Source organism: Protobothrops mucrosquamatus, unplaced genomic scaffold, assembly GCF_001527695.2.
Source record: "Protobothrops mucrosquamatus isolate PMUCROS unplaced genomic scaffold, P.Mucros_1.0 scaffold10, whole genome shotgun sequence".
Lineage (NCBI taxonomy): Eukaryota > Metazoa > Chordata > Lepidosauria > Squamata > Viperidae > Protobothrops > Protobothrops mucrosquamatus.
Window position 1 is genome coordinate 3,559,183 of NW_015386397.1, and position 25,167 is coordinate 3,584,349.

General features: G+C 37.0%; 1 protein-coding gene across 1 annotated transcript; it reads right to left on the minus strand.

Moving 5' to 3' along the window:
• Nucleotides 1-288: 288 nt before the first annotated feature.
• Nucleotides 289-22,484, minus strand: CDK5RAP3 (CDK5 regulatory subunit associated protein 3). The gene is made up of 14 exons (XM_015810439.1): nt 22,418-22,484; nt 20,885-20,930; nt 20,635-20,766; nt 20,359-20,459; nt 17,380-17,428; nt 14,570-14,748; nt 13,917-14,053; nt 13,123-13,267; nt 11,600-11,725; nt 10,911-10,977; nt 8,332-8,420; nt 7,080-7,285; nt 4,908-5,079; nt 289-609 (listed from the first exon to the last, which is right to left on the minus strand). Exons 1-14 carry the CDS (start codon nt 22,421-22,423, stop codon nt 544-546), a joined length of 1,521 nt encoding a protein of 506 aa, XP_015665925.1. The 5' UTR covers nt 22,424-22,484; the 3' UTR covers nt 289-543.
• Nucleotides 22,485-25,167: the final 2,683 nt, after the last annotated feature.

Below are 25,167 nucleotides of genomic sequence, written 5' to 3' on the forward strand. Positions count from 1 at the left end.
AAATATCACACAAATGGAGACAGGCAAACTTATTTGTTAAAGATATTAAGAGAAATAGCAGATGACTCAATAACCATGGGTACAGTATTTTCCTGGAATTCTTTGATCAAGCAAAAAACTAATCACTCACTGGCATTCACAGAATATTCCTGCTATCAAGTAGTGGGTACAGAGAATTTCCCCAGAAAGCAAGGAAAAATTAAAAATGCAATTAGTACTCCAGAGAAACAATAACAGTGAGATAGTTTTTACCTTCCTCAACCAGACGAACATAAGACAAACAAGAAATTTAATATGGAAACATCAGCTTTATTGACTCATTAAAAATTATTAAGAAGTGCTTATAGCTGATACAAAATGGGATCAGAGCATCTTTTCCACTACAGATCCCAAACTCCTGGAGCTTGGTCAGTGGCAACCCTTGTCCTCGATTCTTACACTTTTTTGATACTTGTCCTTTCCCCCAATTTTTCTTCTTCTGTTTGAGATGTTTAACACTTTGCTGCTTGAAAGGCTGTGTCTGGCATGTTTGAGGAGGAATAATCAAAGAGTGGTACCCATCAAGTTCACAGGTCGACCATTATACCGCTTAGAGATGTCAGCTTTTATCTGAAACACAGAATGTTTACCGTCAGGTGAATTCTGAGTCCAAACAACAAGGCTTTTATCAAGTATAAAATATCCTGGATTTTTAAAAATACAATTGTATACCTATTGTTCCTGAATTAAAAAGGCACAATTTTTCATAAAATTATGGCAGCCATAATGTGAAGTTTTCTTTAACCAATTACCACATCTCAGTCTCTAATTTGTATATCCCACCCCTCCTTTCAATCATGCAGCATTGTTCTAAATCAGAGTTCTCAAACTCAAATCATCATGAGGGACATATGAGGTTAGGTTTGGCAAGCAGAACTATGCATCACTTTGGATTCACTTTGGAAGATGAGCTTCTGAATTGGAACAACGCTTCTTGCAGTTGCACAAGCCTGGAAAATGACATGGTGTTTTTTTTTAATATATTTTATTGATTTTCTAATTTTTCAATTAAACATTTAAAAAGCAACGTGGTGACTGGGTAATCAATGATTCCATAACATATATAAATCTTTAGCAAAAATCTCAAGTTACAACATCAGATATTTCCTCTCTTTATCCCTTAATATCTACTATCTCATATTGAATTAATATAATTCTTATTGTTATCAACTAAGTAAAACCATCTTTGTTACATTTATCAATAATTTTGAACTTATACATATCTTAATTGTGTTTACATTCAATCTTATATACATCAGCGTCCTGCTGTAACTTTTCCCCCAGGCTTTAATTTCCCCTCAATATTCAACTTAACATTTGGTATGTTATAATTTCTAAGCTTTAGGTAACTAGAGTTTCCCTTATCTCAACTTCTACATTTTCTTTTTATAACAAAATCTAATATTCGAAATATACATCTTATCTATTTGCATATAATCTTATTCTATTTTAAAAATTCTTTCCCCCCACCATATTAAACCAAAAATCTATTAATCTTATTACACATCTTATCTATTCAGTTATAATATTACCGGTACTTTATTTTCTAAAAGGTTTTCTATATTTGACCATCTTCAACCTTCTAATCAATAGTATAAAATCCCCCCTAATAAATCAAAACCCCAGTTTCTTTCAGCCTTACTCTGGCTTTTTTTCCTTTGCCAACTAACCATCCATGTCAGTACTTTTAATTCATCAAACAGTTCTCCCTCTACTATTGTGTGTATTATTTGAGTTAAGAAAAACCATTTAATTACAATTTTTTGGAAGAACTAGCCCCATTATATTTCTTTGATCACCTCCCCATTATTTCAGTTTCCCACAGTTGTCCTAATAAGTTTATCTTCCATTCAGTCTGTTCTTCTTCCTTTTCCTCAAGTTTCTTCTGATTTATGAAAAAAATCTTTTTCATTTTCAGTGTTGTCACTCTCTTTTCTAATTTCCCCATTGGCTGGATCTGTTGGTCAGTTGGATCCTCTGTCTTAATATTTAGTTGTTCCATTTCTCCTGTTGCTTTCTGCATTGCTGGGTCTTTGATTGTAGTCAAAATCTGGGTCTGTATATTTAAGCTGGCATCTTGTTCCTTTATGATGCCTCTCATTTTGTTACATGCTAAAAGAATGGTTTCATGTATTGATTTCAACATAGAAAGGATTTTTTTTCCTGATCTTCATCCATATTCTCTTGATAATATATTAAATTAAGGATTTTAAAATCAAATGTTAGAAGTAGTTTTTGTAGCTAGATGTGTGACATCTATTTCACGTGTTGCGAATAATCTTATAGTGAAAACTGTTTGGCAAGTAAGAATTTATAATCCAAAATATTCCATCATCTCGTGTAGTAACAAAGACTTCTCATGTAAAGAAATAGGAAAACAGTTTCCCACATATAATTCTGAAAGTCAGTAAAGGTTTATCTTCACTGTTCAAACAGGCCAGATAAACCACCTTGCAGTTCCTTCTTTACAGCTGTGTTTCTCACAGGTGGTATGTCAAGGTTGAGAGGATTTTTTCTAATTTCTGGGCCTCCAGCCAAGTCTCTTTTAATCAATAACAAATTGTAATAGCATATTTCGCCACAAGATGTCACCAATGCCATTTAAAACTTTTTAAATCCCAAATTTTAATAATAATTTTTCAAGGTTTGTTTCTTTTCTTTTTAAATAAAAGTCAATATTTCCAGTAAGAATAGGAAAACTTTTAGTTTCCAAATTTCAAAGGTATATGCATCCAATTATATTAGAATTGTTCTTATAATTGCTCTTTTCCCCTAGGTAGTCAATTGCCGCTGTTCTTAGAGGGTGGTGTAAGAATTCTCTTCCCTCTCTCCTCACAGTTGGAGAAATATTTTGGGCAGCTTTTGCAGGAAAAATATTTAAAGTCTTAAAGAGAAGATCAGATCTCACCCAGTTTCATCCGCATTGCTTTAAAGGTGCTTGGTTGTAGTTTTGACTTCGGCTGTCAGCAGCTTAATGACGAGCCATATTGCTATGTCCGGTCTTTTCCTCGCCGGCTTGGAGAGCTGCCCTGGATCAAGCGGAAGGACTACCGCCCTTCCGCAATCAAGCAGGGGTCCTCTCCTTGGTTGTCGCCCCTACAGGTCGACTTTCAACCCTTTCCAGGGTCCCCCAGCGGGATAAAACCGGACGCTGAAGGCAGAGCTCGCCTCCATGCATTCGCCAGCATCGCGATGGCAAACCAGAAGCCCCCGACATGGTTATTTTTAATGGGTCTCAAAATGGTACTGCCTTAACATTCCCACATATTTTGATTCACCTCTTATGAATCAAATCCAAACACTACACAGCCCTAATGAGCAGCATACCATGAGCCTACATAAACAGGTAGTCCTCAACTTCTGACCACAATTGAGCCCAAAGTTTATTTTGCTAAGTGGAAAATTCATTAAGTCTTGCCCCATTTTAGAGCTTTTGTTGCCATATTTGTTAAGTGAATTACTGCAGTTGTTAAATTAGTAACCCGGTTGTTAAGTGAATCTGGTTTCCCCATTGATTTTGTTTGTCAGAAGGTTGCAAAAGGGGATCATATGACCCCAGGACATTGCAACTTTCATAAATATGAACCAGTTGTTAAGCATCTGAGTGTAAATCACATGATCATAGGGATGCTGCAATGGTTATGTGTGAAGTTCCTTTTTTTCAATGCCGCTGTAATTTTGAACGGTCCCTAAGTGAACTCTTGTAAGTTGATTATTAATGTATTAATAATGACCTTCAGCAATAACAGATGTTTATATTAGCAAAACCTATACAGAGAAGGAAAATACTAGCAGTCTTAGTAGAGTCTTGAGTATCACTATAATTAAAATTACTTACAAATTCAATAAAACTCAGGAAGGGGAAAAAAGCAACATAAGAATGAATATCCAAATTATAACTTACATACATTCTTATTTTTGTGGAAAATGGATTAGCACAAGTATGCATCAATAACTCTAAGACATGCTATTAATATGAACTTGTATCACATCAGGTTTCTATATTTAACAGGCTCAGAAGAAGCTGGACAGGTTAATGGTCTAAATTGTTCACTGCAGTACAAGCATTTAATTGTAGTTTCCAAAAAAGGTAATTCAGTTGGAGAACTGAATTCAAGCTAAGAATTTCCCCCCAAAATTTGTTCTTCCCCTTCTGAGAACTCTGCCAAATGGAAAACAAATATTTGTTACAAGCAAGGTTCATGAAAATATCTGGCAGAACTTGTGTGTGAAAGGACAGATCAAAGCAGTAAAGGAACATGTGGTCTTGCAGCCTGCCATCAATTCATTAATCATGATTAAATATATTTTCTCCAGAGGCAACAGCAGTTGCTCAGAGAGGACCAATTTTCAATAATAAACAAGTACATAAATAAACAAATAAATGATGAGGCAGGATTAATTGAAATTCTAATTCAAACTAACCCAATTATTTATTCAGAAAAAATAAACGAATTTTCATTTTTTTAAAAACTGTCATTTCAGTCCAAGTATTTCTTCTTTCATATTGAAGACAAAACTGCTCTCAGACTGGTATTTTATTTCCCATTCTCAACTTCCCATTTATACATTCATATTTAGTCACATACTAACATACTCACTTACTGCATTCCAAATTTCTGTTCTTCATGACCTAATAGAATGCCTTCTGTTTGCAAAGCTTTCCTGAAAATGTCAGGTGATGTTGATTTATATTTTCTTTCACATTTTTCAGGATATCATGGCACAGGAGGAAGATGCAATTTACGGCAGAAATGTAAGCTATACTGAATCAAGAAATAAGCTGTATGCTGAACTGCACAAAAACAGAAATGATCCAAAGACCTTATCACATGGAAAACTGTGCAAATGACTTCCTGGGTACTCACCAGTTTCTGCAAATCTCTGGTTTTCTCTACAAGTAAGTCAAGTTTTGGCTCCAGGTTAGCTTGCTCTTCCAGTGCCTCCTTCTGCTTCTTCACCATTAGCTCCTTCTTCAGGAGCAATAGATTTGCTTGTTTCAATTTTTGGTGGAGGAGCTCAGTCACCCGGTCTACATATCTGAATCATAATGGCATCCATGTAATACCTACAAACCAATTCTTATCTGCTATTTCTCTAACCAGTTAGGGAATGAAATCTCAATTTAATGGACTTTTATTTAGCAGACTTTGGATTCAATGAGCCAAATGTCTGTTCTGATGTCATCAAAATTACAGACAATTTTTTATTCAAAATAGCTTGAAGCAGTTATATTTGCATTAATTTTATTTTAACACACTATACACTTAATGACATTATATACATAATATAAAATAACGCATTGACCCAATGTGCAATTAAAGGACATCCTCTGCTGTGGCTCTTGCCTTATGGAACATTCTCCCCACCTCCCCAAAGTTCCATCCCCTTTAATGTTTCGGAAGTCCCTCAAGACCTGATTATGTCATCAGGCTTGGGAGCCCCAGGGAACCAACAACATTTTGAAGTGACTCCCCTATTGAAGATGATGTAGTTGATATACTTATTCTCTCCATTTATGATTTACATATTTTATTTTTAAATAATATGTTAATGTTCAGTAACAATTGTTCATATGTTTATATTGTTTTTACTTAATTATCTTATTGCACTTTTGTATGCTGCCCAGAGTCTTGTCTGTTTAGATATCTGATTATATACCTTTGATAAATAAGTAAATTCAGTGGCAGACAATTCCCACCCAATAAATCAAAGTTCCATTGTATCATTGTGATATCTCAGAATCAGAGTATTTGACAAGTCTGGCTGATCAATCTCACCATAAGACTATCAGTAGACATTAGAGCATTCAATTTAAGTGTGGGATCCATGTCATGTTTTTGTTTTGTTTCATAGAAGTGATAAAATAGCTGAAAAAAAGGCAGGGAATGATCTTAAAAGTAACCTATTCTGGAATAATTTCTTTTAAAGTAGCTATGAGAGCAAAGGAGAAGGAGAGGAAATGCATAAAATGTTGACTTTGTATTTGGAATGGAGTCACTCACACATTTTAGTCTATTGATTGAAATAATCCAATAAACTAATAACCTGACCTTAAAAATGTTTACACCAAGGTAAGATCTACTTGGTTCACCAGAATGAATTTCTAGCCAAGTATATTTTAATGCTGAATAATTAGCAGCACAGGTTGTTTCCAGTTCATGACTTGGCAGAAACTCAAGATGCTAGCAGCTCTTCCAAGAAAGCAGAGAGTACATATGATGAATGGATTGTTGCGCATGCATTGCGGTTTGTTATCCAAACAAAACAGACAGCAATCCACACAAATAAAAGATTGTGGCAGTATGTTTACCAATGCTTTATTTGCCTGAGGAGCATTTTGGTGTACAGGTAGTCTTTGACTTACAACTATTTGTTTAGCTACTGTTCAGTGTTATAACAGCACTGAAAAAAGTTACTTATTTATGATGACCTTAGCATCCTCATGGTCGCATGATCAAAATCCAGGTACTAGCAACTTGCATGTATTTATGAGTGTTGCCGCATCCTGGATCACATGATCTCCATTTACGACCTAAGCTTCTGGCAAGCAAAGCCAATGGAGAAGCCAGATTCACCTAATGACCATCTGATTCAGTTAATAACTGAGTGGTTTACTTAATAAGCATGGCAAAAAGGTCATTAAAATGACTGTGATTCGCTTAACAACTGCCTCACTTGGAAGTTCTAGTTCCTGTACCACTTCCGTCAGAAAAAAATCCCCTTGCCATAAAGAGGACTTTAAAAAATTTTTGAGTCTGAAACACAAAGCCATGTAAATCACAATTCAATTTCAGAACACAGGACTCTCCTAAGTAACCTTGTATTTTTTCCCAACAATATCAATGGATACAAGAAAGTTGTTTCCCCCCCCCCCCCATGGCACCAAAACATCTACAGAAATCTAAATTCCAGATTCTAGAAATATTTAATCTGCATTTGCTACTATCTCAACCAAACTTTAACTGTGAGAACATTAAGCACAGTTAATTTTACTAAAATTATTATCAGGATTGGAGTGAAAACAGTAGTTTATCTACCTTGGAGAAGCAAGGATCATAAAAAGATGTTGCATTCGCAGATTCGTTAGCTGTCCTATTAGATTCTGGATGACTGCCATCATGGTTGCTAACCTCTCTTTGGTCTGGTCTTGCAAGATAGGTGGTGCTCGCTGGAACTGACTTACAGATAGGATATCTGCCTCTTCACTCATCTCAGCAATGCGCTGGGAAAGGAAGATCTCCAGCTGGGAAAGCAAAAGAGAAGTAAAAAGACACTGCCATTATAAGAAGCTTTTTACATTTGATTCAATTCTTAGAAATAAAGCATACAATGTGACTGAGATGGATGGATGTGGAAGATGACACACTCTTTCGCTGCTGTACACATTTTTTTCTCTATGGTGGAGGGGAAAATGCTCTTTCTGGACATTTGAACAATGTCTGCATCTGATATTAAGAAAGCACATTGCTTGCCTTAAGTTGCCATTCCCAAATCTTGTTCTATGATCTTGAAAGTAGGCACTGAACTGAAACAGTGCATAAAACCTCACGAAGACTGATGGAAAAGGGGAAAGGTAACTTTTTATTAACCTATTAACCTTTAATTTTGACATTCCGCCTACCACCAGAAAACTGGAAATTCAACTAGAGATGTCAAGTACCTGACTGTTTTGGCATAAACCACAGTTGATCCAAAAACAAATGATCTAGATGAAACATAGGTTTTCATTTGAGTGAGAACTATGCTATGAGAACATTAAAATAAGAAAAAAAAGGGGGGGAGGGTTCAGAGGTTGATACAGGAGGAATTGAGAAGCAAGATGCCTGAATTTCCTTCAGAATAATGAACAGAAATGGACCTTTATGCTCCTTGCTTTACCCAAAGATTAACATTTTCAGATATCTTCAGCCATCGTGCAACATCACACAGTGCATCAAAATTTTTCGGTGGGTGAAATCCTACAAGAAAACAATAATCTAACTTTTCATAACTTTTTTTTAAAGAAATCATTATGTGATTTCTTTTTTAAAAATCCAGTGAGATATTGTATGAATACTATAGATTTCACAGGATTTGGCAATACTGTGAGATTGCAACTATTTTAAAAAAATAAATTTGAAACCCAGATATATTTATCTTAGGGCATCTTGGACATCACTTATCTTGAAAGGTAAGAAAATCTAAGAAACTAGGAAAATGAGACACAGATGACAAAGATAGACCCAGGATGGCTTTACAACACTAAAAGAATGGAGGCAAAAGGAATAAACTAAAAGTATCAACCATTACCTCCATGAGTTCATCAATGAACTGATTACGAGTCTCTGGTGTTTCCAGAAGGGTGAAAGCGTCAGGACCTCGTGCAACTCCCTCAAGGTCTGGATAGGAATAACAAGGGACATAGGTAAAAGAGAAAAATACCATTTATTGTTTTAGTTTCCTTCTCTTTCCATTTCCCACAATCAAACAAATTCAGAACGAATTCATTCTAAAAGATCCTGAGTAATTTCAGTATTCTACACAGCTCCATGCCCGGCTATATCGCCAGTGGAAGTTGCAGACAGCAAGTGCTGTACAAAGATGGGACTTAATATGAACACAGAATTATTCTATTTGAGCTTAATGTCTAATTCTCATGAGAATCACATACATCTGTTTCGAGGCTCTATTGAATATTAGAAACCAAATGAAGTGAATTATGGAGCTTTTTCCTTTCACATTAGCAAAAACAAATGCACAATACATAACATTTGCTTAATTCTGTATCATAAGGATTGTGGATTCCAGCTTTCTTGGTGTGGGGCCTGAATTAACAATTCCCAAATATAATATTATGTACTGTATAAGAACACAATTTCTTATTATCATAAAAAGAATGCATAAGAAATCCAATTTCTACGTAGTAACTGGGAAGGATTTTGTATAGATTTTAGATTTTTCTCTGCAAGCATTGTATGAAAGCTGGCTGGGTGACTTTGGGCCAATCACTCCCTCTCAATCCAACCCATCTCACAGGGTTGTTATTATAAAGAAAGAATATTATGCATGTTCGCCACCTTGACTTACTTATAAAGTAATAAAGGTGGGATAAAATTCTAATAAAATAAATAAAACCTGCTATTAATTCAGATAGAAACTTGTATAAATGCATGATGGATATCAGAGGTGAATACTAGCAAAAGAGAGTTGGTAGGGACCTTGGAGGTCTTCTAGTCCAACCCCCTAGACCAGCGGTAGTCAACCTTGGCTCTTTTATGACTCGTGGATTTCAACTCCCAGAATTCCTGAGCCAGCTTAGCTGGCTCAGGAATTCTGGGAGTTGAAATCCACGAGTCATAAAAGAGCCAAGGTTGACTACCCCTGCCCTAGACCATTCTAGTCCAAACCCTATACCATTTCAGATAAGTGGCTGTCCAGTTTTTTCTTAAAAGCCTCCAGTTTTGAGCACCCACAACCTCTGGACACAAGTCATTCCAGTGATTAATTGTTCTAAATGTCAGAAAATTTTTCCTTAGTTCTAGGTTGCTTCTCTCCTTGATTAGTTTTCATCTATTATTTCTTATCCTGACTTCAGGTGCTTTGGAGAATAGCTTGACCCCCTTTTCTTTGTGGCAATTCCTTAGATATTGGAATACTGCTATCATGTCACCCGTAGTCCTTCTTTTCATTAAACTAGACATATTCCATTCTTGCAATCGTTCTTCATATTTTTAGCCTTCAGTCCCCTAAATGATACCAGTAAGTTATCTGTGGTCATTTCCAACCTACAAAGCTTTTTTCCCTCCTTCCAACGTTGCTTATGTCAGCGGTCCATCTGCAAAATTCTGACCTAGAAAAGGTGTTCTATACTAAGATTGTGAGAAAACACAGATACCAAATGAACTCCGTTTCAAATAGTAGATTCAGGCCTATCTCCCACATTTATTTATTTGTTTGAGAAAACCAGTATCTCAGTATAAAGATTTGCATTTTTGGCAAGTCTTCTGTGATTGCAAAGTAGCTAGTATTAGGAACTTTGACCCCTATTTGATCTTGGTTTCAAATAATATTTTGAATTCATTTGAATTCAGATTTATTTCCCAGGCTGTTGTATGACTGGGAACCTACCCTGTTCTTAACCAATCAGCTACTGTATCTCCACCTGATGGCCTCCAGATGTGTTTGAATCTACCACCCCCAACCACCATAGTCAAAGACAAGTGGAACTATATCATAGCCTCATACTATGAATGATGGCTTCATGTAATAAATCCAGCACTGAAACAAGCAGCCTCCAAACAACTCAATTAGATGTTTCTAGTTCATATACTGGCAAGAGAAAACCCACTTTTGATGAGTCAAGATGCTAGCTAGCACCTGCAATTTCAAAACCACCAGCAAGAATCCTACATCCGTGTATCACCAATGGATAAAGCAAGGAACAACTGGCACAACTTGAAAACAAATAGAAGAAATCCAAAAAGGGATGAGTATGAACTAAAGCCTGATCTTTGGATAAGAATCCCACAACAGGAACAAGAATCACATATCCAATACTGCCCTCTTGTGTCTAGCCTCTCTACCTCTCTTTCACATCAGGCCCTCTTAAATTAGATCTGGGATAAAATTTTATGATATATTTGCAGGAACAGTTTTTCTATGAAAGCTGAAGTATCCCAAGAAAGAATAAATTGCTCAAGACAGTGGTTCTTAATCCCTCCATGTTTGTCTGTTCTCACCTTCAAATGGCCCTGGTGTTGAAGTAGTTTCCTCGTTTAGGCCAGTTTTGGAGGAGGAAGACTTTTTCAACTTATTCCCTGATGAGTTTTACTTTAGCTCATATAAATGCATATCACTCTGCTCCTAGCAGTGGCAAAACAGACACTTACCCTCACTTAAAATTTGAGCCATATCATCTTTCATATCTCCCCAGTCAATGCCTGAAAAGCTGCTCCCCTATGGGAAGGAAGGCATAGGCTATTTCAGTGGACCAGGTTCTGCAAAGATGGCACAAGCAGGTGATGGTGATGTGTGGCAACAATACACAAGGCTAACAGATCCAAAACGTTAGTTTGCATTTCTAACCCATTACTGTATGGATGAATATTATGTCTGCATGAAATATGGGCTGGTTCATATGTAGCATCAAGATCTCTATCAGAAATCATTTAACTAACTAAACAAAAAATGTGAATTCAGTTCAACAAAAAAAATTAAGCCTTCCATGACTGCAATTTAAATCTACTGTCCTTTAGCAGTTTACAAATCTTGATCCAATTTTAAGCATGGCTTATGTATATCACATTCTGGCTTGTTTTGTATTTTCACCGATAAATAACTTGATAATCACAATCCCTTGACTGTCCCAAAAGATATTTGCAGCTTGTTTTTATAAACATGGTTAAAATAAATCCCAGTCTAATGCTGTATCTGAATACATTTCCTCTCAATATTGTGTGGCTATGCACCAACAGCATCCACATATAATGGACAGTCAACATGTTTTGACACGGTACGTTTGAAACTCGCACGAATACAGACTTAATATACAAGCAGGCAAATATGGAAGACCACCCACTTGAGCTTCTGGTTCCAAAGAAATTCCCCAATCTATCTCCTCACTTGCTCCTTCAACTGAGATACCATAATCTGTTGCTTCAGAGACAGATACTGTTTCTTCTGTTCCAAAATCACCCCAGTCAACCTGCAATGAGAAAACAAAGCACAGGCTCTATCACTAAATAATTCTGGAGATATCTCATGATTTCAAGGTCTTTTTCCCCCCTTTCAAATCAACACCTATGCTTTAAATTCTTAGGTGTCTTCTTTTTGAACTCCTAAACACACTTACATGGTCATGAATTTCACGCTTCTTACCCTTGTTTATAGAACATGAAGGTACAAAATAAATTCCCTAACATTTGAAAGCCTGGGACTTTCTGTGCTGGCCACTTAGAATGAGGATTTTTTGGGTACCCATCTGGCCAATAAAATGAGACAAATTTCAGATATATGAGGACAACGTGGGACTATTTTGGATAATTATTTCTACAGATGCTGCATTTCTGTTACAGTAAGGATTCTTCTTTGTGAAATACCCTCCCTTTACAGATTAAACCCTGTACCATTTTTATTACAATTCTGGCACATATTTTTATTCATTTCCGCATCTGATACCTCGGATGGTATCAGATGGTAATCCTCTGTTAGTCATAACTACTGATTTATATTGTTTGCATATTTTAATATATTTTAATCTCTCTAATGCTGCATCAGTTTTATGACATTTTAAATTATGTAACAGTTAGTATAAATACCTTTTTCGTGCAAAATATATTTTAATATTTAATAGTTCCTGGAGTTGTATGGTTGGCCATAGCATATGTAAGCATAGCTTGCCGGAGGTCCTGCGTTCTGCTTCTTTTTTCTCATTAGCAGATGTATATAAATCAATAAAAACATGCAAAAGTTTCCGCTCACATTTCATGTAAGCACAGAGCTGAAACATGTAGTCATTGAAGGATGGGGAGACCAGGCAAAAGGGCAGGTCAATAGAGATGGCAGCTAAAGAGACAGAGGGAGAACTGGAAGATGAGGGTTGGGGTAGCCAATGGCGTATGCAACGTCCAACAGCAGCATGGTGAGTGCAGAAACAAGGGTCACGTGAAGGAGGGCTTGAGGGGCAAGATGTTTAAGCCTTCTTCTACTCACCTCTGGATTTATTATCACAAATGCCCAGAAAAACAAAGATGTTTCAGGTTTTAGTTTGACCAGACTGCAATCCCCCCTCAGAATGCTCTGGCCAAACTTCTGAGCCCTAATAAATTTATTTTGTCCATGGAACAAAACACATTTTGTATTGCAGGCACACCCCATCAAATCATACACTGTATTTAGTGAAAAGGAAGAAAATTCTGAATTTAAGACAGAACCTCAAAATGGACAGAAAAGAATTGTACAGTTCCATTACCATATTCTCAAAGAAGTTAAATAAAGCTTTTATATTAAAAATGTAATATTTGGAGGAGAGAAAAAAAAAGTCCTTTTTTCAGATAGATTCAGTACATTTTATCATGTCCCTTTGGCCCCCTTTAGACATACCGCCTCCTCCTCAGCCATTTCCTTCACTTCCTCTGTCTTTGGCCGTTCCACCAATGTTGGCTTGACTCCTCGCCTCCATTCGTACACGGTGGTGTTGCCTTGAGCCTGCACATGTCTCAGTAATGGGACTACTTGTTCTGTAGAACTAGAATGCACAAAAGAAGCCTCAATTTGTACTTTGTTACAGTTTGTGGAAACAAAGATGATCTGCACTCTTTTGGAAATACCTCTGACTTCACAAACTGAAAGTAACTGTAAAAAAGAACTGCTATGTGTGGGTTGTGGGGTGCTTGCAAACTTCATCCCAGGCTCAAATAAATGGAGCAGCTCCAACACTTTAAAGGAAAAAAACATTTCTAACTAATCCATATTTATCCGTATAGTTAGTAATACATCAACCATATCAACATTTCTCAGTGTTTCTGACAAAAGCTTTTCTAGCTCAGCTTGAAGATGCGTATATTCTTCTTCTGAAGTACAGCCTCTCTCTTCAACCATCTACATCACATCATACAACCTGATCTATCTGAATTGGACCACTGGGTTACCTAAATCCATGCAGTTTTTTCTTGCCAGCCTCTTCAAGCCTGAGATCTCTTGCAATCCTCTTAATTCAGATTTTTTTTTTTTAACATGGGAGACCCTAAAAGCAGTACTTCACACTTTTGGCACCTCGTGTTTTAGCATAGAGCAACTGTTCCTTTCCAGTTACATCAGCAGATTTTAAATAGTGAGGAAGATTGTATATCTCCCCCAAAGTTATTCTAGACCATTTTCAGCTTACAAGCACCTACCCATCGCAAACAAATTGTACACAGGCCTGGTATAGATTGATGGCTTCCAAAAAACCCTTGGCACCAGCTCCAATCTCTTCCAGTTGTGATGGCAAGTCTTTCACTAAAGCCAGAAGCTCTTGGCGTACATCATTCCCCTGGTAGAAATGGGACACATAAGAACAGACAATGTTAAAAAAAAAAAGATTTGCCAAGGTCTCATGGGTTTAGGAGTTTAATTTTGAAGCTGTGATAATTAATCCCTCTGAGCATTATTAATTATTCGTGAGAAATAAATGTAATTCATGAACTTTTTGCCTTAGCTCCAATTCTTTGGTAGGAAGGGACCTGAAGAAAGGTGACTGTGGCACTTGTGTCTGCAGGGAGTCCAGAGTTTCCAATCAGTCCTATATTCTAAATGTAATTTACTTATTTTTTAAAAAATATAATCTGTCCCACCCTCAACACACCCAGACATGTCACAAGAAGAGGATGCAATCAAATCTAAAAATCCATCAAGACCCATTTTTTCTCTACTGCAGAAAAATAACCATAAGTCAACAAATTAGGTGAACTGAGGATAAACTTTCAAGATCTCAAGCAGCCTCCACTTTCTGCCAAAAGGTTCAAGACAGACTAAAAGTCTGGGCTTGGGGGAAAGCAGGCCTATATACCGAAATTCCGTACTGCTTGCAGGAGCTGCAGAAGCGCTCCTTCATCTCAGCAGCTGCCAGCTGACACTCCTCCTCCTTCCGGCTGTATTCTTGTTGCAGTTGCTGACATTTGTTGATCTGTTTCTTGAGGGAGGGGATCTCATAGTTGACATTTCGTACCAGAAGGCTGGCCAGTTCCACTGCAGGAAAAAATAAAAATGAGTGAAGAAATGTTTCACGCTGCTTCTGCATATGAGCAAAACACCTGATAGTCAAACTATACACACCCATCAAAGCAATATAGAACAGGAACAGGCAACTTTTCATTGGCCAGGAAATATACCTGTAAAAAGCACCTTGTTTTTTAGCTGAAGGCCACAGCAGGTGGAGTGTAGATATATTGATTTACCAGAAAGGAAGACCATTCTGATGAAGAGTGTAGGAAAAAATGATAAACAGAAAAAAGCACAGGGAATGCCCAGCTTCTTTAATTTGTCAAAACTAGATTGTAAATGCTAAATGCAACTAATATTAGAGATTACTAATAAAGGGGAAAGTGTGTATTTGTATATAGATATCTATATATGCATGTGTGAACATTCCAGAAGCCATGCTCCAAAAAAGGGCAAAGCTGGACCAACATAGAAATACCCTCCTCCACACATGAATTAATAACTACCAATTAAAATTAATTGCCTATAAATAATACACTCCCTTTATAGAATTAATTGATCTCCATCTGTATATACCAACCTACTCTCATAGTCTACTCACATGGCTATGCACAAGCACCCTCCTTCTAGCATAAAGGAGCAATAAAAGGAATGGATAGTTGCATTGAGAAAAGAGAAAAGAAAAGAGATTGTGGGAATGGAGGTGAAGCAAGGGAAGCGTAACTGGACTGGGAGAAAAAACAGGAAGAAAAGCTCTGTCCATATGGTACACAAGAAATTCAGTTTTACAACATAATCATCCCCTGCCAAGCAAAGACTAATCTTCAAGGGAGTCATACTTTTCAGTACTGGTAATTTGAACCTCCTATCCATGACAGTTGGTTAATATAAACAACTGAATACGGAACTACCCATTTAAGTAAGAATAAAACAGATGCTGCTTTAACTTCCATGACAAGCATTCTAGAGAAAGAATTGAGCTGGATTAATTTAAGTCTGCCTATTTTTTTTCTTCTTTGAAGAAACAAACTTGTTAATGAGAATTTGGGGAGGGGGCAGCTAAGCTACGAAGCTTAGCTTCTGGATTTGGTGTCAAGAAACTCAAATTCTAAATTAACCCTTGCTGGTGAATTTAACATTGGAATTACCCTCTTCACTCCTGTAACAATGATTTGCACTTCTTAAACAATGTGCCCCTATTAGGACATGTAATGCAATGAAATTAATAAAGAAGAACAGAGATTGGCATTGATGATTGTGAAAGTTGATCTCCTTATCCTAAATAGGTAATTTCGGATGCTGAACGGGAACATGTAGAGCCAATCAGTGAGAAGCGAAAACAAAGGACTGACAAAGGGAAATGAGAATCATGTATATATTTTATGTTCCACCTCCATAACCTGACTGAAGTGTCAACTGCAACTTATCATATAGGGCTTATTATTTATACATCTTTCCATATTAATTAAAACATATGGTGCTGCTTAGAAAATCTCCAGCCTTTTGAATTGCTGTCCCGAGACAGCAGTAGTCATCGCTCTTGTTCAATATGGCTGACATCACATTCCAGATGATTCAACATATCTAGGGAGCACCACACTGGGGAAAGTTTTCTCAGAAATTAAAAGAATCCATGTGACAACGATTCAGCTACGCAACAGAATAGTTAATGCTATTCTAATACTATAGTTATTATTAGTTAAAATTGTACTTAATACTATTCTAATACGATAGTTAGTACTCCATAGGAAATACCTATGGTTGTCCAATCTCTTCTTAAAAACTTCTAGTATTGGAGCATTTCACAACTTCTGGAGGCAAGTTGTTCAATGAATTTAAATATGTATTCAGTAGAATGCCACAAAGAATGCCACAGAATTTCCCTACTCTTGATGCAGAACTTTAGTAACAAGTATCAGAGGCTTGAAGCTAATGAAAATATTCTGGAAATGTGCAGATTTGCAATATTATAGACATCTAGTTATCTCTAGTGAAGGTATATTCCTACTCTGGCTGGGAACCCAAGAAAGCCACTTGGGATTGGTCATTAACAAAAGATGTAAGACCTGCAAACAAATATTGAGCCTAGAAAATTTAGTGCAAGAGTTTTAAAGGCTGATATAAAACGACAGACAAGAAAAAACGTAAGCTCAAGCATGGTCTACGATCCGTGGTAACTTTCAGTTAGGGTTGAAGGGTTCTTGCCGCTGACTCTAGAACAGTCTTCTCTAGTCTGGGCTCCTACCAGATATGTAGATTCCCTATCCAGGATGGATGTAGGTGATAATTTAGAGAGCTGAAGTTTAATAAAGGTACCTAGATTGGGAAGGGCTGCTCTAAAACCCTTGTATCTTTTTGAAGCCTCAAACTCCTTTGTGCTTGGGGACTGCAGACATTAAGGAAACTGGTAAGGTACTGAGGAGAGAATACACTCTAGATTAAGAAAGGACAATATGAATGTGGAAAGCTTTTCTTAAGTTGGGGCGATCTAGCTTTTTCAAACGTTCAAAGGTGTTTCTGAGAGGAGGAAATTGCTGGTAGGCAAGCAGTGTAAACACTGAATTTATACAGCCTTAATTACTGGCTAAAAAAAGGAGTGGTCTTAGTCTCATTATGAGAATTGGTAAATTTCTGTGCAACACGTGGAGGCTGTCTTACCCAAGTAAGTGTTATCCTTTTCATATAGTGTTACAATTTCTTGCCAATCCTGTAAGAGGAGCAGAAAAAACAATGAAAAGAGGAGAATACTGCTGTGATATACAGTCTGCAACCCATTTTCCAATCATTCTAAGGGCCAGAATACCATCTCTCAGATATAAGAAAGTATAGATACTACAGCATCTCTTGCGCTTTGCCCTTATTTTTAAAACTGAAAAAAAATCCAGAAGATGATTAAATAGAAAATAAACCAGGAAGAAAAAGTTAATTTATTGAATGAATGAAAATCCATCAAAATTATAAGAGGTTGAGCTAGCCCTTTAAGGATTTCCCAAAGCACTATTACACCAAGCAATAATAGCTCACTGCTCCATCTAAGTAGACTAACTCATATAAACTAGTTTACTTACTCCTCTTTAAAGTTCATTCAAGTATTTTAAGCTTGTCTGTTATCTATGAGAGAACATTACACCAATCTGCTATCCATCTCAATATAATTTGATTCATACACAGCTTTAATTTATGATTTAATCTAACGATGGTTTGTTGAGCAATGATCTGATTCATATACAGTACTTAAGGTTAACCCATGGTTTACATATTATACGGAGTACATTTTCATAAAAAAAAACTATGTAAGTGCTGTGGGTTTTAGCCCTCCCCCCACTCCCCATATCTAATGGTATGCCATTTTTATGTTTGGCAAGGAGTTTATACTCTTCTGGGGTTCTCTTGGACTCAGAGCTCCTGGTCAAATGAGGAAATGGCAGTTGAGGTTAGAGGCCTTTGCACAAATACACCCTGAGTCCCAGTTGTCCCTTCTTGGTTGGGAGGTACTGTTTAGTTACTCATGCTTCAGTCACCTTTGGATTCATCTAACCCAACTTGCTGTTCAAATAATCTTTGACTTACAACCACAATTGAGCCCACAATTTCCACTATTAAACAAGGCAGTTGTTAAGTGAGTTTTGCCCCATTTTACAACCTTTCTTGCTACAGTTAAGTGAATCACTGCAGTTAAGTTAATAACACGGTTGTTAGGTGAATCTGCTTCCCACTGACTTGCTTTGCAGAAGGTTGCAAAAGTGAATCACATGAGCCCAGGATACTGCAACTATCATTAAGATATAATGTAACAGTATAATATAACATTACATGACCATGGGGATGCTGCAATGGTCCTAAGTATGAAAAATGGTCATAAGTAACTTTTTCCAGGGCTTTTGTAAATTCAGAATCGTTAAGTCAAGGACTATCTGTACATGGGACTGCCATTGAAGATCATTTGGAAGCTGCATATGGTCCAGAATGCAATAACATAGGCCAGCGGTCCCCAACCTTGTGGCTCCGTGGTCCAGCTGGGCAGAGGAACCATACTGTGCGAGCATGCACATATGCGCAGCTCCACTTATGCAAGAGAGAAGGCTTTGAGGCACTGTTTCGGGCTCCTTCACACTTCTCTGCACCAAAAGCTTTTGCAAAGGGACAGAAGGCCATGAAGTAGCGTGAGATCACTCCCCCGAAGCCTTTCATCCATTTGCAAAAGCTGTTGGCACGGAGAAGAGAAGCCTTTGGGAGCACTGTCTCATGCTTCTTCAGACTTACCGAGGCTGCTCGATGCTCCAAAAGCGGATTGGGTGTCCTATGCAGGTAGCTTTGATGGGTCAGCAAAGCTGAGCAGGGAATGCTCGTCCCACTCAGCCTCTGGTCTCATTGCTCTGCTTTTGGAGCATTGAGAGCAGCCAGCTTGGCAGTCCGGCTGGGCGGGGGCGGGGGCAGAAGAGGGGAACTGGGCTGCGCAAGTGGGCAGGCTGGAATGCACGCCTGTGCAGCTCCACTCATGCAAGAGAGAAGCCTTCGGGGTGTTGCTTGCAGGAGTGGAACTACACGCTCACACACGTGTGCACCAGTCCACCTCTTGTATAGCCCAGTTCAGCATAGGCCACGATCTGGTGATGGGCCGCAGCCCAGGGGTTGGAGACTCCTGATATAGGCAGTAGTGGGCACATTACAGTACAATCACGTAATACCACTGTTGCATGAGCTGCAATGGCTCCCTTTAAGCTTTAAATGCAATTCAAGGTATTGATCATCACCTCTAAAACCTTACATGATATGAGGCCAGGCTAGTTTTCTACCTGTCACACCAGATCTGTCAGGATTGGCATGCTCCCAGACCACTCAGTGTTACCTGGTGAAGCCTGGAAAGCATGTCTTCTTTGACATCACACATGCCTCATGAAAAAAAACCTCCTGCAAAGATACAGATGGTTCCAATCCCTTGGCCTTTAGGAAACCAAAGAAAACCTGGCTTTTTCCCAATACTGGGTCCAAGATTGGGTGGACCAAGCTACTGTGGTTAATGAATGCAAGTTTTATTTGTGCCTCAGTGTGGCGGGTTTTTTTTCCTAATTATATTGTGTTTCTTATTATTTTTATCAAAGTAGATAAATGAACTATATAAGTTTGCTTACATAGTTCTTTATAAATCCTGTATAAATAATATTTCAGATGCAAAAGTTCTCCACTTTGTGTTCTGAAAGACAGGAGTTTTCAGAACATGTTAAGGTTTAGTGCACTACTTCTTGGACAGTCTTCCACATTGTGTTTCTATCTAGATTTATTGGATTACTATGCCTTTCATCTCCTATTCAATTTACCTTTGTTGGAAGTGGGTAACAACATGAAAACTTGGCATTCTTGAGTCAACTGTTGAAAATCCAAGGATTAGTAAATTGCTCACTTATTGAAGGAACTTTAACCATCAATAGAGTTCATATGTCATGTTAAACTATATGAGATTGTTTTAGTTTAGCATAAAAAAGTGAAACTTAATTAATCAAACCTTAATATTTTGTAATCCATGGGTATAGGTTTGCATAAGTAATAAAAAGGGGAACAGCCAACCCTTGGAAAATGTGAGTTCATTGAGCAGTGTGGAATGCAAAATATGCTGTTCTCCTCCTCTGGTTCACTCACCTTCATTCGCTGTGAAGAATAGCGACCAAATATGTTTTTAGAAGAGACTTCTGTCCTTTTGAGGATCTCCACAATTCTGAGGCAATGAAAATAGTGAATATCTGGAATCAGAGACAGAAGAACTGTGAGATTTTGATTAAACATATTTTATTCTGTGAATCTCTTATTTTTCTTTAAAAAATAAACAGCAAAAATCCCAAGCTTATTATTTAAGGTTAATCATATATTCTAAATATAAGGTTAATTATACATTCAAGAACTTCCATAAATACTCACAGGAACCAGAAAGAAGACATTTGATCTCTTCATTTTCTGGCATGTCCTGGATAGCCAAAGCAATTTTTTCACGGATGATGCGGACCTGAGCCTGCCATTTCAGGTTGCAGTGTCGCCTATCCACCAGCCAATCTTCAAAAAGAATAAAAATACACATCAAAAGAAAAGTCAGAAAGATCACACAGCTATGTAGTACTTTTAAAGCCGCCACTTTCAACAGGGCCCGTAAAGAACACAAAAAGAGACTTACCGAGCAACTTGCTGGTCTGTATATCAATTGGCAACTTCTGATAGTCCTGTTGAAACAAAAACAAAGGGTGATTTAACAAGAGTCTCAAAGAGATTTAACTCAATGAAATTACTATGTCAATAATATGTTAAACTTCCAACATATGAACTCACTGAAGACCTAAAGGAAATAACATGTGCAATAATACTAGCAAATAAAACATCTATTGAAATACTAAAATATATTGAACTAAAGTGACCATTATACGCTTAATTCTTGCTCCAATTACAATACAATTATTGGTTTCACATACCACACTATACCAGGTTCTTAGCAATGTTCACTTCAGTAGGTAACAATTAGTTGGACTTACACATCACACAAACCTACACCCATGAGTTACAAAACATATCACGGTTCACCTCTTTGTGCTAAACCAAAACAAACTCACATAGTTTAATATGACATGTGAACTCTATTGATGATGAAAAATTTCACATTATGCATAGAAAATCTGAAATATTTTAAACAACACTTTGATGGAGTTAAGTCATTGCTATAGGATACAATAATAAAAGTGAATTTAGCAAAATCATGCCTAACTCTTCAGTTCTGGGCTTATTTTGTCAAACTCAACATCTTAAATTAAACCTTCAAAGTTTATATGACAGAAACATCTATAGTTAAATAGCTGTAGATATAGATTTTTAATATCTAGAAATTCATATGTGCTAAAGAAAGTTGTAGCTTATACCCACTAGATTATCTGTCTTTCCACCAAATGCCTTAGATTTCTGCGTGACCATGTTAATAACCCATATGCTTACACCAGTATTTCTCAACCTCAACAATTTTAAGTTGTGTGAATTTCAACTCTCAGAATTTCCTAGTCAGAATTCCCCAGCCAGCAATTCTGGGAGCTGAAGTTCACATTTAAAGATGCTTTGGTTGGCAAACCCTGCATGATATAAATGTGAACAAAACCTTTAAGAATCTGCAGCTTCCAGGGTACAATATTAATTTATTTAAAATATTAATTTAATATTTTAAATAAATAAAAGCAAGATGCCTCTTTCACAGACAATAAAATAGCAATTTTAAAAAGTGGCTTGGAACAGAAACAGGAAAGGCTTTGGAGCCTTGAAACGAAGGGCTCCACTCTATCTACAGATAGAACCCTGAATGAAATCAGAGGTAAGACTTCATTTGAACGAGAGCCTTCTTTAGACCTTCTGAAATATTTAAGAGTGTTTCCAAGTGTTATATTTACTCTTGCTAACTGCACCCAGGGTGATCACGAAACTAGGGTTAACGGAGAAAACTAGGTGGCATTCATTTTAGAATTAAACAAGAGGAGTTTAATGTAGGTGCAAAATAGGGTCTCCTGCTTGAGCAGAGTTGGACTAGATCTCCAAGGTCCTTTCCAACTCTGTTATTCTGAAACCTAGAAACAGTGATTTCGAAGCAATCTCAGGACGAGGTGATTACCCCACCCCCATAACCCAAGTGCTGTTTCCCACCAACTCCCCCTTAACGTTACATGATCTTTCCCACCTGCATGATTTCTATTGCGTCCGCCACCAAAAGAACTCCCTTCCCTTCGCGATGCTACTCTTCCGCCTCAACAACCAATCGACGCAGACGCAGGACAAAGTTCTTCCGACGTAACCAATAATGAACGGAAGTTCCAATATGCAGAGCCCGCCTTCTGAGGGAAGTGAAATGAAGGAGTTGTACAAGGCCACGCATCATTTCTGTGATTGGCCAGCAGAAATTCACGCCGTAAAAAAAACCTCACTTATAGCAGAAGCGGGGGTTGGGGAGGGGGAGAAGGGGAATGACTGAGGGCAGAAGAAAGGAGTTAGGAAATGATATTGGTCGGCAGGTGGTGCTCAAAATTTGCAGATTCTTTGACGAGGCTACTTTTGTATGAGTGAACTGTGCGCGTGTAAATGTGAACCCTAATATAGATGAAGCGGAAATGCTAAACCGTTTCAGTTAAGGACATGACCAGTGGTAAAAGGATTATCTGCAGACGAAAGGTTTAAGTCAATCCGCCAATTCTCTAGGGTTGAACAATTATATTTTTATTTTCTAGAAAGCTTGTCAGAGAATAGTATTCAGAAATTCGACAGCTCGAGATAAAACGGTAGTCTGATTCCTTCATATTGTATGTATAGTAATCCAAGTTAAGGCTGCCCACTACATCAGCTATTTACAACTTAAATGCTGAAAATGATTACACAACGAGACTGCCTTCAGGTAATTTAATGGATTACAGGAATGTAAGGTCACATTGGAAAATAACTTATAATATTTTGTTTTTCAAAATTAGCCATTTCCTCCAACCAGAAGTTAATGTTAAGAGTTGCATAACCTGGTAATAATAATAGTAATAGAAAAATATCTATTCCCCGAATTGTCCAGGAATTCTAATTTATGTATATGATAGAATATTTGGCACCACAGTGTAGAGCGTATTTCCAAACTGAATTATGAATATTTTCAGCTTTTGTTTTAGTAACACTATTTTAAAATGAAACTGCCTTTGATAAAAAAGTGAAATTACAGAGCTTGGCATTCAGTTCATATGTTTGCTTACAGCAAAGGTCATAAACCTTTCATAAATGGCTTATTAGACCACATAAAAGGTTTTATTATAAACTTATATTTCAGAGTCTGAATGGTCTGAATGAGAATTAAGTAAATTTTGATATTTTAGATAGACTCCTAATCTCACTTCTGGTTATAACTTCCAGGCAGGTGATGGGAAGATGGATTTCCCATATATGTTTTATGTGTCAGTTTTTTCCAGTCTTGCTCTCCTGTAGATATATTGGATTATAGAATCTCTGCCTCTTAAAAGCTCTAATCTTAACACATCTCTAGGGGCATCATATTGTGGAAAGCAAATTTACAGTAACAAAATCATTTTGCCACTTACTGTTTATATAATCCAGATTGTGTTGAGTTTGGACTTAGACATGTCTGGAAAATAGATCTTAAAATCAGTATAACTTCCACTTTATTTGAAAGGGCCTTCTCTAAAAAGTTTGGATTTAGCCCATTAAACATACTTAACTGTCCAGGGCTCAAGGAATTTTGATGATATTATATTTAACTTAAGCCCCATTATTTTGAATGGAACATAAATGAAGTTAAATTTTTCTGGAAGATAGATTCAAGTGGCACACAAATTTAAGAATTTTTAAATAAAATGTAAGCGGGAAATAAATTAGTATGTGGGGTATAGATAAGTGAAGGAAGCCCAACTTTTCTCACATTATGTTTGTCCTGTGTCTAGTTTTAGAAATTATAAGAGTCATAATTTTAGTATGACTTGGAATGGGTAATCAAGTAGGTTTAGAATTTCACTAAGACTCAGTCCAAAAATGGTGCACTGATATAAATTTGAATTATTGCAAATAGATTCAGTTCTGAACAATTCCTCTTACAGATTCTTTTCCACTCTAAATACTGTACAATGTTCATCTCTTGGAAAGATCTGCTGTTTTGGGATAATGGTTTGCCTGGGAAAACAACTGAATGGTCTCTAACCTGGATTACTGGAAGTGTTGGCAGCTGAACAGGAAAAGGAACAAATTATTCCCCCTCACCTTAACACAGAAAGAAAAAGAAAAGAAAGGCTAAACCGGTCTGATGAGTGCCTGAGCCAAAGTCTAGTCTGACTAATCCTCCAAAGAAAAGAATAGATGTAAAAGAACCAAACTAGTAAAAGCTAGAGATGTTAACCCTTTGATTTCAATGAAGGATAAAAAAATAGACATTAGAATATTGTTTGGCACTGGTAAGAACAGGGACCAGGAAGTTCCACCTGTTCATATCAAATTAAATGTCATTCTAAGAGTTATTTTGTTTTATTTTTAACAAGGAGTTCTTTGTTAGGTGGATTAAGCTGAGAATTAGTGGCTCTTAGTTTCCCAGTGGGTATACATTCTGCTGTCCCCATACTGCTCTGACATCTAGAAAATTACATTTTATATTCCCTAGAATTGGATTATGAAGATTACATAGATGAATAAATTGGTCCTTATTTACCAGGACCTCTTTGCTGGGTTTATCTGTCATGGGAATTTTAGTTAAGAAAGGATTGGGTTTTTTTTCTGTTGTCCGGTTTAGACTGGAAACACTTTGGAAACTCAAAATCTATATTTTTTTATTTGTTTATTTATACTGTTCCACAAAGAACCAAGTATCTTTGAGACACTGTATAAATAACAAATAGTCACAATTGTTGAAAGCTTTGCAAACATGGTAGTAGTAAGCAAGTCTATTTCCTTATT